A 15642-nucleotide genomic window follows, 5' to 3' on the forward strand; every position below is an offset into this window, starting at 1 on the left:
ATAGCTATGACGTTTTGGGAACTGACATCTGTGCCCGTCATCAGGCACAGACTCGTCGTCAGCTCACTGTCTTTGTGCTTATTTTTCAGATTAATTCCTTCCTCATATTTCTCTGTGTTGTCTATGCAATTAACTTTTAATACGGGATGATTTTGGCTTGTTTTATGTGTATTTGTTTATCTCTTTGTCTGTTCTGGAGGATTCTCTATGACATACAGTGTAAATCAGAAATGACTTATGTCCAAAAACAGTATGAAATTATTTTCTTAATTATTTAAAACATTTCTATGCAATGTTGAAACTCCATAAAAATGTAAACTGGCTAATTTTATGTTTCTTTTTTTATTATGTAAGTGACAGAACACTCTTGTAAAGTTGGCTCTTTGTTTGGAAGTACAAGCTAGGAATTTAAGTTTAAAAGAATATTAGCCTTAGCAAACAATTTCGGCCAGCTATTGACAGAGATTTGCAATGTTTTCATGGTGTCCAAGATAACATTAAAACTGTGAGGGGCTAACTGTATAAAAAACTATGTGCTAATCAGAAGCCATTAATAGAGAATTCTTCCAGTTTAACAATAGCTTAAGAACCATAGCTATAAATTATTTCAACCAATTCATTCTGTATGAAAGCCTATTAAATGGTCACACTAGCCACCAGACATCCCAAATCTCAAATCTCTGTAAAATTGCATCAAAGGTCTGTTGAATTATGGCAAAGCTCTGTTGAATTATGTGAAAGCTCTGTTGAGTTATGTGAAAACACTGTTGAATTACATCAAAGCTCTATTGAATTATTTAAAAGCTCTGGTGTGCCCACTTGGAACAACCCATTTATTGCCCAAGGACATTACTACACTGTTTCAAACTGTTGACTTAAACATGCTTCCCCACATGCACAAAAGTCATCAAGTGGTGCATGGAAAAGTGCACTGCATGCAATACTTTGAAAAGCTGCCATATTATTTTAAAAAATATAGTCAATTTTGTCATGCTAAAGCTTAAGTTTAGTTAGTGATATACCTATGAAACAGCATTAACAACTTAAGAAAATGTTACAATGGAATTAAATAATAGGCTAAATTAGATTATTTTACAACATACTCAACTTACATTGCACAGGACAACACCAGTTTCTAGTTTATCCATGAAGTTATCTACAGATAGGTAGAGTCCTGTATAAAGCATGTTCAACCATTCTGCCAAATCCTCTTTCATTGCAAAGAGGTAATCTTCACTGGATTTGAATGGTCTGTAAGAACGTGCATCTTTAAGTAACGGAGCTGGCGGATCAGGATCCATCATTCTACAAAAAAAGAAACAAAAAAAATTAAAATTATTGAAACTGTAATACAATGCAAAAAATAACCACTCTTTTTAAATGTTAAGCAACCTATAATCTGAGTACTAAACAACACAATAAAACATACTGATTTCAATTTATTGAGGTACTTCCTTAACTAATTATTACTGTAACTGAGTAACAGCAATATTACATGTGCTTTTTTATAATTAGTACCTACTAGGAATATAGGTGTTTTAAGACTAAGTATATAACCCTTAGTGACAACATGTTCTGCATGTAGTAAGTTCTCCTTTAAAAAGAAAAAAAAAAGTATGTTGTCTTCCACAGGATATTGTGGTATTGGAATTCATAATTGCACATACAAGGATAACGGCATAAAAATCACACACTGAAATATGTTTGCATTTAAATCTATTTGTCTCACACACACAAAAAAATTAAAATCATTAAACAAAACATGACAAGAGTACCATTAGTGGTAAACCAAGAAGTAGCTTAAACCTTTAAGTCTATTTTGGATGGGAAAAGCAAAGAATTTATTATTTTTTTATCCTTAATAGGTTAAGGTAGGATACTTTGCAAAGTTATGTTCAGACACTTAAGACAAAAGGCCCTTTAAGATTATGGTGGGGACAGACTCGGTACTCATAAATTAAGTCATATTGCGGGTTGGGACCAAACTCTGAATCTTCCAACACGAATGTGACAGCCAAGCAATAATGACTAAGGATATGCATTTAACACACTTGCGATAACAGAAATATTTATGCGAATTTCAGTAATTGTTTGTTGAAAAAAATTAATTTTTCAATTTTTTTTTAAATACTGAGAATCCCCTTCCAAAACCTTGAAATACTGCAAAACTGATATTTAAAAATTAACTTCAATCACCAAAGATAGTATTCTTCAATAATAAAATATGTAAATACAAGCAGCAGGAAGCTGAAAGTTACACATTTGATAGTTTGGTCAATGTTTTTAGTTGTCAATGCTGAGTTTTGGTTACGACCAGTAACCGTTTTAGTGAAGTGCTTCTTCTAAATCTAAGGTTCTATAGAATTTTTATTCTTGTTTTGTTTACAGTCATTGCTTAAGGGTTTGATATTTAGCAAGTGATTCACTATGCAGTGCATTTTTAAAATTATTTTAGGTGTTTATGAGCTATCACACTTTATTTCTGAACCAACAATCTTTTTGAGGTTAGTTCATCCATAAAGCGAAGACAGCACATGTTGTTAGCCCACATGCATCCTAATTACGAAATGGTTTCCTGAAATATGATGAGCAGATATTGTACATGTACATCAAGCTTTCAGTAACAAGATGAATAATTTTTAACTGAATAATGCTCTAAAAAGATTAATAATTTTGATTGAATAACACACTACAAGTACTTGCCTTCAAATAAATAAAATCTCAAAAATATAAAATTTTTGTATACTTTAGCATAATGTACAGTTATGCCAGTTTTATTCAATAATAGTATATGTATATATTTTGCTGAGTAGTGCATTCTTTTCATTGCTGTTACTAGCGACAAGCGGTAGTCCTGTGAAAATTATGATTAATTAGCATTGGGATTTATAAAAGAAAATTGCAAATATTTTGGTAAAAATAAATAAAAATGTGTAAAATAACTGGAAAAATTAACACTACTTTCAGGTAAAAAAAGTAACACATTTTGTGCCACAAAATAAAAACACAAATGCATGTCTGTAATCATTACTCCAAAGGACTCTTCAACTGAACTGAAAGAAACTGTGATTCTCAATGGTGTAAAAAATTAAGCTTGTAAAAATAATTTAACTCACATATGCAAAAAACAAAAGTTTATAAATAGTCCTGATGGTAAGGCTTAATACAGAGTTCATGCTCCAAGGTGAAAAGAAAATTCAAAGATTTCCATAAATTTGTACAAAGCCTGGCAAATGTTTTAATAAACACAACCCACATCTACCATAAAACAGTAAATATATAAGAAAATGAATAATTTATAACTTGTACAGTAAAGATAATAAATTAGGTATTATAATAGCAATCCATAGCTAATAAACTCTAGTAGCTGGCTACTCTTTCAACTGATTTACACTAGCACACAGTCATCTGTTCATTGGTCAACCTCATTGTACGATTTATGATACCACCTTTGTGAATCATAATAATCTTCCAAATCAATTCTGCTAACAGACGAACATAGTTTGAATTTTGTGTATGGTTATTATTGTAAAGGTAGGTAAGTTTGACAATCATGAAAGTTAAATGTTACATCTTGTGCATATCACCTGTACATATATTGTAATGATAATAGGCAAAAAGAAATGCATTAATTCAAAAGAAATGTTCATATTGCCATTTTTCCTTCATAACTTGCTAAAACTTAATTGGAGGAGTTCAATAAAATTTAAGCACTTTTAAAGGCCTTGATCAAAATTCAAGGACTAAAATAAAATTCAACCACTTTCAAAGCCTTGAAAAGGGAAAATTTTCCCCCATTAATAATTTTAAAAGCATGTAAACCCTATTATATCTTACCACCTTGCTGAGATTGAGACCATCAGACATAAGTGTGAAGCTATGAGAATGGGATAGTGAAAGAATTTATTTGTTGGAAGAAATTAGGGTACCCTGAGAAAATTTACCAGCCCACAGCAATGCATGCCAGATTTTCTATTTGCAAAATACAGTATCTAGTTTCATTCCCACCGTAAATGAACCCAGACTACATTGGTAACACGCAATCAATCTGACCACTATACCACTATTGTCCCAATAATTTTGATAAAAGTTAATCTGCAAGCAATCATGCCTAACAAAACAAATCCTTTAATCAAGCTGTTAGAACTTGTCTAAGTAAGATAAGTGACATGTCAGCCAGAATGCTCCAAGCAACTGAAAGAAGACTATATCTAAGACTAATCACTGAAGCACATGAAATTTAGTCTCGGGCCATTCTATGTGAAACTGGACAAATCTTCAAAAAATTAAAAATTATTGTATAGCACTTTTTATGGTTTGTTTAGGATACTTAAGTATTGTATTTAACATTTTTGGTACAGTAGTAACAATTCTTTGTTTTTAGGTTATTATATTAAACGTTAAAGGAAACCATGTACACAGTGAGAAATTTTTTGTAGAGATATGTTAAGTTGGCATGCTTAAATCTTCCCTCCAAAAAGGTTGTTTGTAACATTCACTAGGTAGTGTTTACAGTGCTAACCTTGCAGTAAAGAAACATCAACATATCCATTTTGTTGGTAAGTTAATCTGTCATGAATTTGGTTATTTAGTAACTGTATGCATATCTGTCACACACGTAACAAAAAATTGATAAAAGTTGACATGCTTGGTTAAATAAAGAACTGAACATGTTTTCATTATGTGAATGAAAGGTTATATATGACAATGTTTAATGTGACCATCCCTTAACTGGCTATATTTTGATTAACTAAGTAAAGATTAATATTAAAAAGCGTCACAGCCGTAACACAAATATAAAATTTTATTTTCTTTTAAGGTATTAAAGCATGCTTTTAAGAGTAAATCATTTTGGAATGTGTCAGGACTACCGGTAACAATTAGTTTTGTTTTATTAGCCATATATAGTAGCTGTGAATTTTAAGTTTGAATGTATATTTATTATTACTTTTTACAGATGAAGGTACAGGACAGCAAAGAACATGTACGTAAGTGGAGAGAGAGATTGAAAGCTGATCCAGATAAATGGAAGGAGCACCTAAGTAAAGAACAAGAGCGAGATAAGACAAGACGAAAGAAAAATATGGATATCTTGTGTAGGCCTAATAACAAAAGACAATTGAAATTAAAATGTTTGAAGGACTCGGAACGCCAGAGGAAGCGCACGAAGGAGTTGAAAGAGAAAAAAGATACAATTTATTTAATTTATGTTTCTTCTTAGATGATTTTGGGCTAATTGGGGAGTGGCATTTTTTTGCCACTTCTCATGGCAAAGGGGCAGTGGATGGTGTAGGAGGAATGGTCAAACATAAAGTGTGGAATGAGGTGAAGTCCCGCCGTAGGATGGTTATTAATGCAAAAGAGTTTTTCGATTGTGCTTCGGAAATCATTTCAGGAATAAAATGAATTTTTGTAAACATGGAATAAATTCACAAATTCAAAGGGATGCTAATGGACCAGTGGAACAATATACAGGCTGTACCTGGACTTCAGTCAAAACATTGTTTTAAACCATCGAACAAGTTCTGTCTCTTAGTGAGAAATGCAGCATGACGAAGGAAAAAGTATCATACAAGACATTTATCCAGAAACGGAATCAAGTAATTTCAGTGACGATGAACCCATCCTTTCAGTTTCAACAAATCATCTCAAACCAGGACAATGTGTTTTAGTAGAATATGAGGGAAAGAAGAGAACATACAAATTTGTAGGGATGTGCCAAAGTGAGCCTGATGGGAGGAAGTTGAGGAACTGTTTTTAAAACTTCATGATAAAGACAATAAAAGAATATTCAAAATTAATGAAAAAGACAAGTGTTTATGTTTTTATCAAACAAATTTTGAAGTATCTTCCAGAACCAGTAATGAAGGTAGTCGGTAACAGAGTGTAGTATGAATTTCAAAAGTATATTGACGTCATTGAACCGTAACATGTTTGTTAAGATGCAAATCTGGAGTGAAATTTAAAAAACATTTTTAAAACTTAGCCTATACGAGTGTGAGATAATTTAGTTTCTTGAAATCCTGTATAAAGTTAGACTGACTTTTTCTTGTACACATTTTACACCATACTAAAATAGGCTAGAAGTGTTTTGCATTAAAAATTGTTGTTAATTTGGTACATAGTATTATGTACAATGTTTAATATAAGAAGTTGGTATGACATAAATGATTTAGTGTATGTAATTCAAATCTGTCTACAAAAGTGACAGTTATGTTGATGTACAGTCTCACACCCGTAACATATGATGTCACACCCGTAACATGATGTCACACCCATAACGACACAATATAATTTATTGTAAAAATAAAGGAACATCTTCATACAAATTGGCACAGGAATAATTATCTACGTTCTTTTTATTGGCCACATATGGTTATATTTGGCAAAAGTCCTTTCAGATTTCACAGAGAATTCAACATAAACATGTAGCCTAATTTTGTACTGTGGTGTCCAAAATATGTCACACCCGTAACATAAATACAGATGCTTGTAAAAATAATTGTATAAATTTTTTTTAACAAATGAAAATGCAGTCAATTAGCCCATTAACTGCAGTGTTTGTGCACATATGCCTGGAACACATTTAGTTATATATAATACATACAAATATTGTTTTTGCTTGAAAAATATCATTCAAATGTCACACCCGTGTGCAGCCCTCTCCAGTGTAGGACCATTTCTGAATAAGGTACCAACTTCAGTTCATACTGATGAAGTCAGGTGCAGGGTGTCAGCAGTTTGTATCATAAAACTTAACTCAGCTAACATTCTCCAACAAATTTTTACATAACCATATCAGCACATTAATTGGAAGTACACATATTCGAAACAGTTGTAAAGCCAGTCATGCTGGCTTATGAGTTGTATGTATCATGCTTCACAACAGCTTTTCAAAAATCAAATAGAAACACCTATATAAATTAATACTTACAACATTTAAGAGGCCAACACTTTCTTTTACACACCAGTGGTTGAAGACTTAAGGCAAGGTGGTGCAGTCAGTCAAGGAAAATCTAAGCAACTTTGCAGGTAAATCCAATGGAAGAGTTAGTTACCTTCCTTTGTCTCAAGTCATGACTGTGCAAGCCAGCCTTAGAATGAGCAACAATGTTACATCGACATACTCAATATTTACAAATATTAACCCAACAAACAAGACAAGATTGGTAGATACTGTATAAAAAAAACATTATATGTGCTTATCAGTTGGTAGAAAGTAGCACAGGTCCTACCCAGCTCTCAAATGTAAACAAAACCATTTCAGTACTATTCTTTTCCTGTGGACACATTTAGGTTGATTGTAGGAAATAGGGATAGTCTAGTGTCAACAATCAAGATGAATAAGCAAGCTACTGCTATTTGGCAGTATTTTAAGAGGCATGACATGAGCTGAAGAATCATAGGTTAATGAACTGGAGTTGGTCATCAACTGTGACAATAAAAGTGATATGAGTGGTTAGTGACTCTTAAGATATGGACCACCACTTTATTTATGTGCAATAGGATAATAGTAAGGCTTTTTATGCTGTAGCATGTACACATCGTACATTACAATTATATTACTGTAAAGGTCAAATACTTATAATTTAAAAAGTAGGTTTATATCTATAGAGTATATATATATAGTAAAACGGAATTCAAGAAAGTGTTAGCACAAGAAGCAAGCCATTATAAAGACAAACTGTAGGTTTTATTTTGTTCAGTTTGTGTAAAACAAGTTGTTGGTGATTTGCCTTTACAAAATACAAAAATATTATTTCAAAAAACTAAAATGTCTAGTAGTCATATTAAAATAGTTTTATAAAAGTTGTTAATTGTTGTTTTATTCATTAGTTTTTTCCAGTTTGTTGTAATAATCTGAGATGTTTTCTATTTACAACGGTAATTTTTTTTATTTTGTTTCAAATAACTAGTATTTAATGAAGGGATTGGATAAAAAATACATTTTGCAATCATGTTTTGGTACATTTTGCAAAACTTTTTACCTTCAATTGCCATTATGAAGTTTTATAGGTATTACTTTCAATTCTAAAAGAAAGCTGTTCTAAATCATGATCTGATGTACAATACAGTTTTCCATAACTTTCTATTTCATTTCAAATTGAATTTTAAGTTTCTTATTTCTGTCTCGGAAACAAGAAGTCGATTAGATAAATGTTTCTATGTACTTCAAGAATTAACAAAATTCCCAAAGATTATTTTTGCAGTTTTTTATAAACAATATAAATGAGATTCAAATCACAATGTCTTATTTTCAAACAGAATATAACTCTTGTGTTTGAAACTAAGAGAAAGGTCATTAATCCCGCAGTCTATGGTTCCGCACATTCTGTAATTCGGCACCAATAGAGCCACTCACGTTCACATTTTTCACGCAGATACTGCCTGTTGACCTTAGCAGTCAGGTTGCATTAGGTTCATAGCCTGGGCAGCAGCATCACATCAGTAAGTGATGCACTATACAAACCAATACAACAAAGGGCCACACGTGACGAGACGCAGAGTTTATCGTTATCTACGGCTTTCATTCAGTATTGTTTCCCGTTTTCTACTTGGTTAGATTTTGCATGTACGTTTCCATAGTGATTTTTGAAGAATACCAATGCTTATCTGTATTTTTTTTAAAGCAGCTTATTACAATATGTTTTAAATACCATTTAACTTTAAATTAATTTTTCTTTGGTATTCCCATTAAAACTCTAGTGACGTTTTTTAATCCAGCAGAATCGCTAATCCAAGACAGTGGTCCTGAATGAATCAAATTACTAAACTTTAAATGTACCTTCCCTTACTCATGTCATAAACATGACAAAGTCCATTACAACTAATCTAAACAATTAAAATATTTGCAAGGTTTTCATTCCATTAAGAAAGTGTTGAACTATGGTATTACTTGGCTTTGTATGTGGTCAGTTTGATCAGGTATAAGGCAGACTATGCTCAATTATAATTTTGTACAATGGTAGACAAAAATAACCATCACAAGCCAAATTCCAAAATGTTCAGTTACGTTGGAATGCACGGTACCTATCTGCTTCACTTTCTACCTTTCTGTCTGATAAATTGATACCTTATCAACAATGGCTAACATCAAAGGTCACAGATACAAGATAGTTCACTCTCTGTGGCCAAGCAGGTTGAAGGACCCTACCAGGTGCACTCGCTTGGTTGGGAGGGTGTGGGTTTGGTTACGTATGAAAGCACATTTTCATTGCTTGCTTTTGGACTTGTTACTTTAAGTTTAATACAAAAGCTGGTAAAACTGTGTTTGTTAAGCCCCTTATCATAAAGGTCTCACATGTTGATAAAAATGAAAATCCACCTATATAGTTGGCAGGATCTACACTAATGGAATAAGGCTGACACTAGTAGAAACCGGCTACTCTCCCCAAGAGACAGACCTGTCATTCCAGCTAGTCTGAAGAATCTGTGATGTTCTTAAGAGTTGATAATTCATACAAATGGAAAAATCAACACTTTGATCAAACTTCTTGAAAGCTGTCCGTGTACTATCTCAATGCACATTGTGATAAACATTTAAAACAGTTTTTTTTTCAATAAACTGCAAAATTTTCTGAGAGTTTTTACGACTTTTATAAATGAATTAAAAAATATTATTTTAATGAGTTTACAGTATTCATAACATTCTAAAATGTTTGACGTTAAACTTAAATCTGGCCCCAAGCAAAATGATTTCTTTTTAATATACTAATATTAGACTACACAAGAGTTGCACAAACAAATGTTTATTTCTAGTGGTAGGCCTATCTCTTTACTAGGAAGTATTAAAAAGCCTGAAAATTAAGTTGATTAGTTAACTTCAGTACCAGTCATTGATAAGTTAATTTCATTTTCAAAACATAGCATTAACACACTCAGCCAGATAGTGTATTATTTTTCATTAAATTTATCTCAGACCAGTGTGTCCAATTATTTACCTAATCACATCCATGATTACTCTTAATTCATATGTAAAATTAAATCATTTTAAATATCCTGTCATTCTCTTCTATTTAGGTCTATAGAAGAAACACTACAATAAAATCTGAGTCTTATTAACTAAACTGTCAAAATGTGTTATTTGGTGTACTAAGTGAAACTATGAGTGTGATTTACACCTGGATAGTAACTTTAAGATTTAATTTATTTTGACGTGACGTCTAATAAATCGATGAATGCCGGCTGCACGCACAAAATAGTGTTCCGTAACGCACATTGTCCCACTACGGATGTGTCCTGTTATGCTCATTGTACGTATGCGTGGCATCTCTCTTCCACTCGATTGGAACAACCATCGATTTGACTTTTCAATCATATTTTCATCGTTTGAATTATTAATATTATGTAATTTAACAATCGTCCACCGATTTTCAGCACAATCAGTACAGTTATTAATTTCCCGCCAACCACTATAAGAAATAAACATGGCGGACTACATACTTTTTAAAACTTCCACAACACAAAATTTTTGTAAATATATATATAACATCTGAAACAATTGATCCCAATATGGCCTCATGGCCGTGCGGTTAGCATCGCTGACTAACAATCCAAAGGTTGACGGATTGAATCCCGGCCGCTGCATTACTTTCATTTTTATACTTGCAAAAATAAATAAGGCGCGCGCGACACTACAAAAGTAATAAATATATTTGAATTAATGAATGTAAATAAAAGTAAATTTATCAATTAAATTGTAAATTTAATTTAACTCCTTCTTTGTATCCATACAAAAGATAGAAAAATTTTAAAAAAATTTCTTCCTCAAAGAATATAATATTTTTAATGCCTAAATGGTTTGGTTGCAAAAACCTATTACGGCTCAGTCTCAGGCCGAATATGATATTTCATTTTCTTCTGGATCAATCATCTCATCAATGTTTTGTTATGACGTCACATTAAACTATCGTCCGTAAACCGACTTTACAGACAACCATTTTTTTAATATTAGAAACTATTAAGGGCCTGTGTGAGAATAAGCTCCCAATTTTTTTTAAACAACCTATTGATAAACAGGAACATTATAAATCAATGTAACTAAGTAAAGCATATTACAACCCCCAATGTCCTATAGGTACATATTCTCTATTGGCATTAAATTTAAACCAAAATGGGCTATAGTATATACTAATTTTTAATAAATGTTTTATAGTATACAACATAAACTTTGATTTTTCAAAGAGAAAAAATGCACGGGAAAAAATATACACCACCTCAAATTTTGTACTTCAAATTCTTTGTTTATAACAAATAATTTACCATATTTACAGAGGTCTATACATTATCATGTATCATTTCATTTATACCCTGTCGTAAACAAGTTAATGGCGTCCAATTATTAAAATCAGTTAAGCACTAATTCTTAAAATTTTTATGAAACAGGTATGTTTTTACAGAGTTTATTATATTTTTAAGTACCTATTTAATGTTATTTTATGCAAACTTTAAAGTTTTAATTTTCTCTATTATTGAGATTCAATATTACATTAATTACTAAATGCAACAATGTTGGCAACAATTAAATTTTTTATCATAGGAATGGTTGCCGAGGAAATTATCATTTGGTATGGGATGTGCAATTTTCTACCTATTTTATTTTTGTGGTTTTTGATGGTAGTTATTTTTTTTTTTGTGATATTGCATAGTTATTTTAATTTTCCCTTAATCCTAGGTGTGTATTTCCAGACAATATAAAATAAGCATGGTCAGTGATAATAATTTAAAAAACCTTCAAAATAAATGAGACTAAGTGTTTGGGTTCTAATTTCTTAAATTTCGTAATTTAAATATTTAAAAAATAAATTGTACATATTATTAATGTAGCTCACCTAACATATGCCAAAATAGTTCAAAAAAACTTAAAAACTGAACAGTCATCAATAAATATATACCTATTCTAAGACATAAGGAGAACCTCAAAACAAAAAACTCTAAAACATTTATGAAAGCAGATCACAATACCAGTTGATTTGAAAAAGGCATTAAGACATCATAATCCTTAAACAATTTATCTATATTAAAAAAACAACACAAGTTTTAGAAAATGTTTTCCTTTTGTGACCATGGCTAAAGTTTATGCTATTTTTATTTACCTACGTTTTTTATGAAATGTGAACGGTACTCTTTACTGTATATTATTTATACTATATTGTATGTATATACATGTACAACTTGATTTCTTCTATATCTCGGAGCACTCAACTCCATGGGGGATCCAAAGAACAAAAAATTAAATTAATTAATTCTAAAAATACTAATTTTAATTCCCAGAAGCTGCTATTCTAGAAAATTACCTTAAATATAGAGGCATTTTCAAGTGCGTAGCTGTAGATTCGTATAATAATTACCTTATGCCTAGGTAATCATAAGCTCATATCACTTAACTGCCCCATTTAACTGATAATTTTTATAAACAAATAGATCCTTTCAACATCATTTTTTACCATACATTAAAATCACTATTATATTAGTATTCAAAGACCTGCAAAAGTGTGTTTGAAGGGTACTTTTTAAAGATAACCTCTTTTCCTTTAAAAAAAAAAAAAAGTTTTGATTTTACTTCCTAACATGTCTTCCAATAATATTTTTAAGAGGTTGTTGTGATACTTAAAATAGTTTACCATTAGTTAACCATTTTAACTAGTGGTGAGGTTACATTAGAAACATTAAGAAATGTATACAGGAACATGCCATCAGGATCACGGGATAAACTTGGATACGTGATACAGAATAATTACCTAGCAAAAAATTGGGAGAAGGTTCGTTTCGTTAGTTACATTAAAAATATTGAGACATCATGTGAACGGTTGGTAAAGTTGTGTTAGGTTAGGCTAGAGCTACAGTAAAAATAGTAAGGACAGTTGGTTTGGTTAAGTTGGCTACATTTCAAATTTTTAATACCCAACTAGCCATTAAACAATACTTCAGTACATATACCTAGACTTAACTATGAGATGAATAAGTCGTGAAGAGCTATGAAATAAAGGAAAACCATGGTCTCTAAAATAAAACTATTAAATATTGATTAAGTTCTTTAAATTGCTGTAGTTAAAAATGTTCTACAAAATCACTTAAGAAAACAATGGAAAAATGAAATGGTAAAATAAGATGTGTTAATTCAAATCTGCACCATTAGTTCTGCATGACAGGCACACCAGCCTACCTGCAGCATTAACAGTGTCTACTTAACTTTTCATTTCACAACTTCTATCAAATTTTTTAACATTAACATATTTTCTTTGTGTACAAGTTTTCATTTTTGCAATTTCAAGCATTTTTTCCCATTTATGTTTACACTATTCAATGATTTTTATACCTTGAAATATCTTTGTAGGCCTATAACTTAAAAACCAAAATCACTTACATAGCTCATTGTGTGTAAAATTGTTAGTACATGAAGCTGCTGTTCTTATATCACTGCCAAATTAACTGAATCTATACTAGACAATGTTCATTTTCACTCATAAGCACCGAAACAGCTACAATTTATTTTATAATGTTACTTTCGAGTGTACCGATCAGCACGAAATCACTATACGTGTCACTGTAAAGGTAATGTAGTTATAAATGTGCAACCAATGCCTTATAAAACAATTTCTAATGTCGCTAACTTACATTACCGTACACAATTAAAACAAAGATTCTACAAAACAGTATACCTACCTAATGATCTATGTCACTGCAAACAGTGGGTACTTCTGCGTGATGAATGAAATGTTGATTTTATTACAATTTTGACGTGATAGCAGCACGCACATAACATCAACTTGTTACTATATGGCTTTACTTTTCACTGACATTTCGCACAACCCATCAACAACGTAGTACGACACAACACAAACAACAGATTCACAGTGACTGACGTTCGAACGTAACCTAGTCAGGGGGGTTTGCCACCGTATCTTACTTGTAGTTGGCCTCCGCCATGGAGCAATGGAGGGGATCCCATAGTTATTACGATAACTATAAAGCCTATCCGAAACTAAATTAACACGAAGCATTGCAAGAGAACAAATCTGAAGAAAAAAATCTAAATTAGAACCAGTTTTATACACATGTCTAAATTCTTTATTGATATTAAAACTGTTTAAACCAGTATATTATAAAAATAAATGTAAATATTGGTAATTCACAAATTTTCAAGGTACTTTTACCTCAAAGTTTATTTCGGCAGTCATGTTACTGACCTTAAACTGTAATTATTATTATTACTTATTAACCTGCAATTGGGCTTTCACCCGGTGGCAAGAACTCCCACTCACTCCCCTCTCCCCCCCCTCCATCAGCTTTCTCCTCAGCTCCCTCCCATCCCTGACCTCCACCATTTCCTCCCCCAGCCCATTCCACTCCCTCCCCGTCCTCACCAGGAAGGTGTTCCGCCCTCTCTCTGTCCGCCTCCACACCCTCTGGAGCTTACATCTGTGGTCTCTTCGTCCTCTGTACTCCCCTCTATGTACTTTGCTTCCCAATTGCCCCCATCCCCCTTCCCCCTTCAGCACCTTGAACATCCTGACCAACCTTTCCACTCTTCTTCTCCTCTGTAACGTTTCCCACCCCAACTCCTTAATCATTTCCGTTGGGCTATGCAGTTTCCCATCCTGCCCCTCCCTCCTTCTCCACATTCCCATCACCCACCTAGCTGCTCTGCGCTGCACCCCTTCCAGCTCCTTCACCTCAGTCACCAGGTAGGGGTCCCAGACCGCCGCCGCATACTCCAACATTGGCCTGACCAATGTGGAGTATGCCTTCTCCTTTGTCCTCCTCCCAGCTCCCTGCAGGGTCCTACCAAGCAACCCCAGCGCCTGCCTTCCCCTCCTGACCACCCCCTCTATGTGCTCCGCCCATCCTAGGTCATTTTTCAGTGTCACCCCCAGGTACTTATATCCTGCTGCCTCTCTTATCTCCTGCCCCTTCCAGTAATATACATTTCGTGTGACTTTCCTCCTCTTTGTAAATCTGACAACTTTTGTCTTACCAACATTCAAGGACATTCCATTTTTCTCCGTCCATTGCTCCAACCTTATCAAGTCCTCTGCTAAACATCCCCCTTCCCCCACAACCTCATACACTACACAGTCATCTGCAAATAGCCTCCATCTGGCTTTCATGCCCTCCCCCAGATCGTTTATCATAATTGTGAACAACAGAGGCCCCAGCACACTCCCCTGTGGCACCCCCGACGTCACTTCCCCCTCCTCGGAGCTTTCCTCACCCACTCTCACTCTTTGTCTTCTATTCCTCAGGAAATCACCCACCCAGTTTACCACCCTTCCATCCCTCACCAGCAACTCAACCTTTTCCATTAACCTCCTATGGGGGACCTTATCAAACGCCTTTTCAAAATCTATAAAGATTGCATCTATCTGCTTCCCCCCGTCCACCGCTTCCACCAGGTCTTCCAACAGCCCAGCCATCTGGGTCTCGCATGAAAACCCCATCCTGAATCCATGCTGCCTGTTATCCACCCACCCCAGATCTTCCATTTCCCCCTTTACGTACCTTCCTACCAACCTCTCCATCACTTTTCCTACACAGGACGTCAAACTGACCGGCCTGTAACTTCCTGGCTCCGCCTTATCATTTCCCCCCTTGTAGATGGGAACTACCACTGCCTCCTTCCATTCCATTGGTAGTTTCCCC

The 15642-nt window shown here is 33.4% G+C and overlaps 1 protein-coding gene across 1 annotated transcript in view; it reads right to left on the reverse strand.

Moving 5' to 3' along the window:
* Positions 1-13935, reverse strand: part of LOC134529433 (GAS2-like protein 1) — a 107976-nt gene extending 94041 nt beyond the window's left edge. The window contains exons 1-2 of the mRNA XM_063363518.1: positions 13666-13935; positions 1113-1305 (exon numbers count right to left, since the gene is read on the reverse strand). Coding sequence (XP_063219588.1) covers positions 1113-1304 — 192 coding nt within the window. The 5' untranslated portion in view covers position 1305; positions 13666-13935. The remainder of the gene's footprint in view (positions 1-1112; positions 1306-13665) is intronic.
* Between the last annotated feature and the right edge of the window lie 1707 nt (positions 13936-15642).

This window comes from Bacillus rossius, chromosome 2 (assembly GCF_032445375.1).
Source record: "Bacillus rossius redtenbacheri isolate Brsri chromosome 2, Brsri_v3, whole genome shotgun sequence".
NCBI lineage: Eukaryota > Metazoa > Arthropoda > Insecta > Phasmatodea > Bacillidae > Bacillus > Bacillus rossius.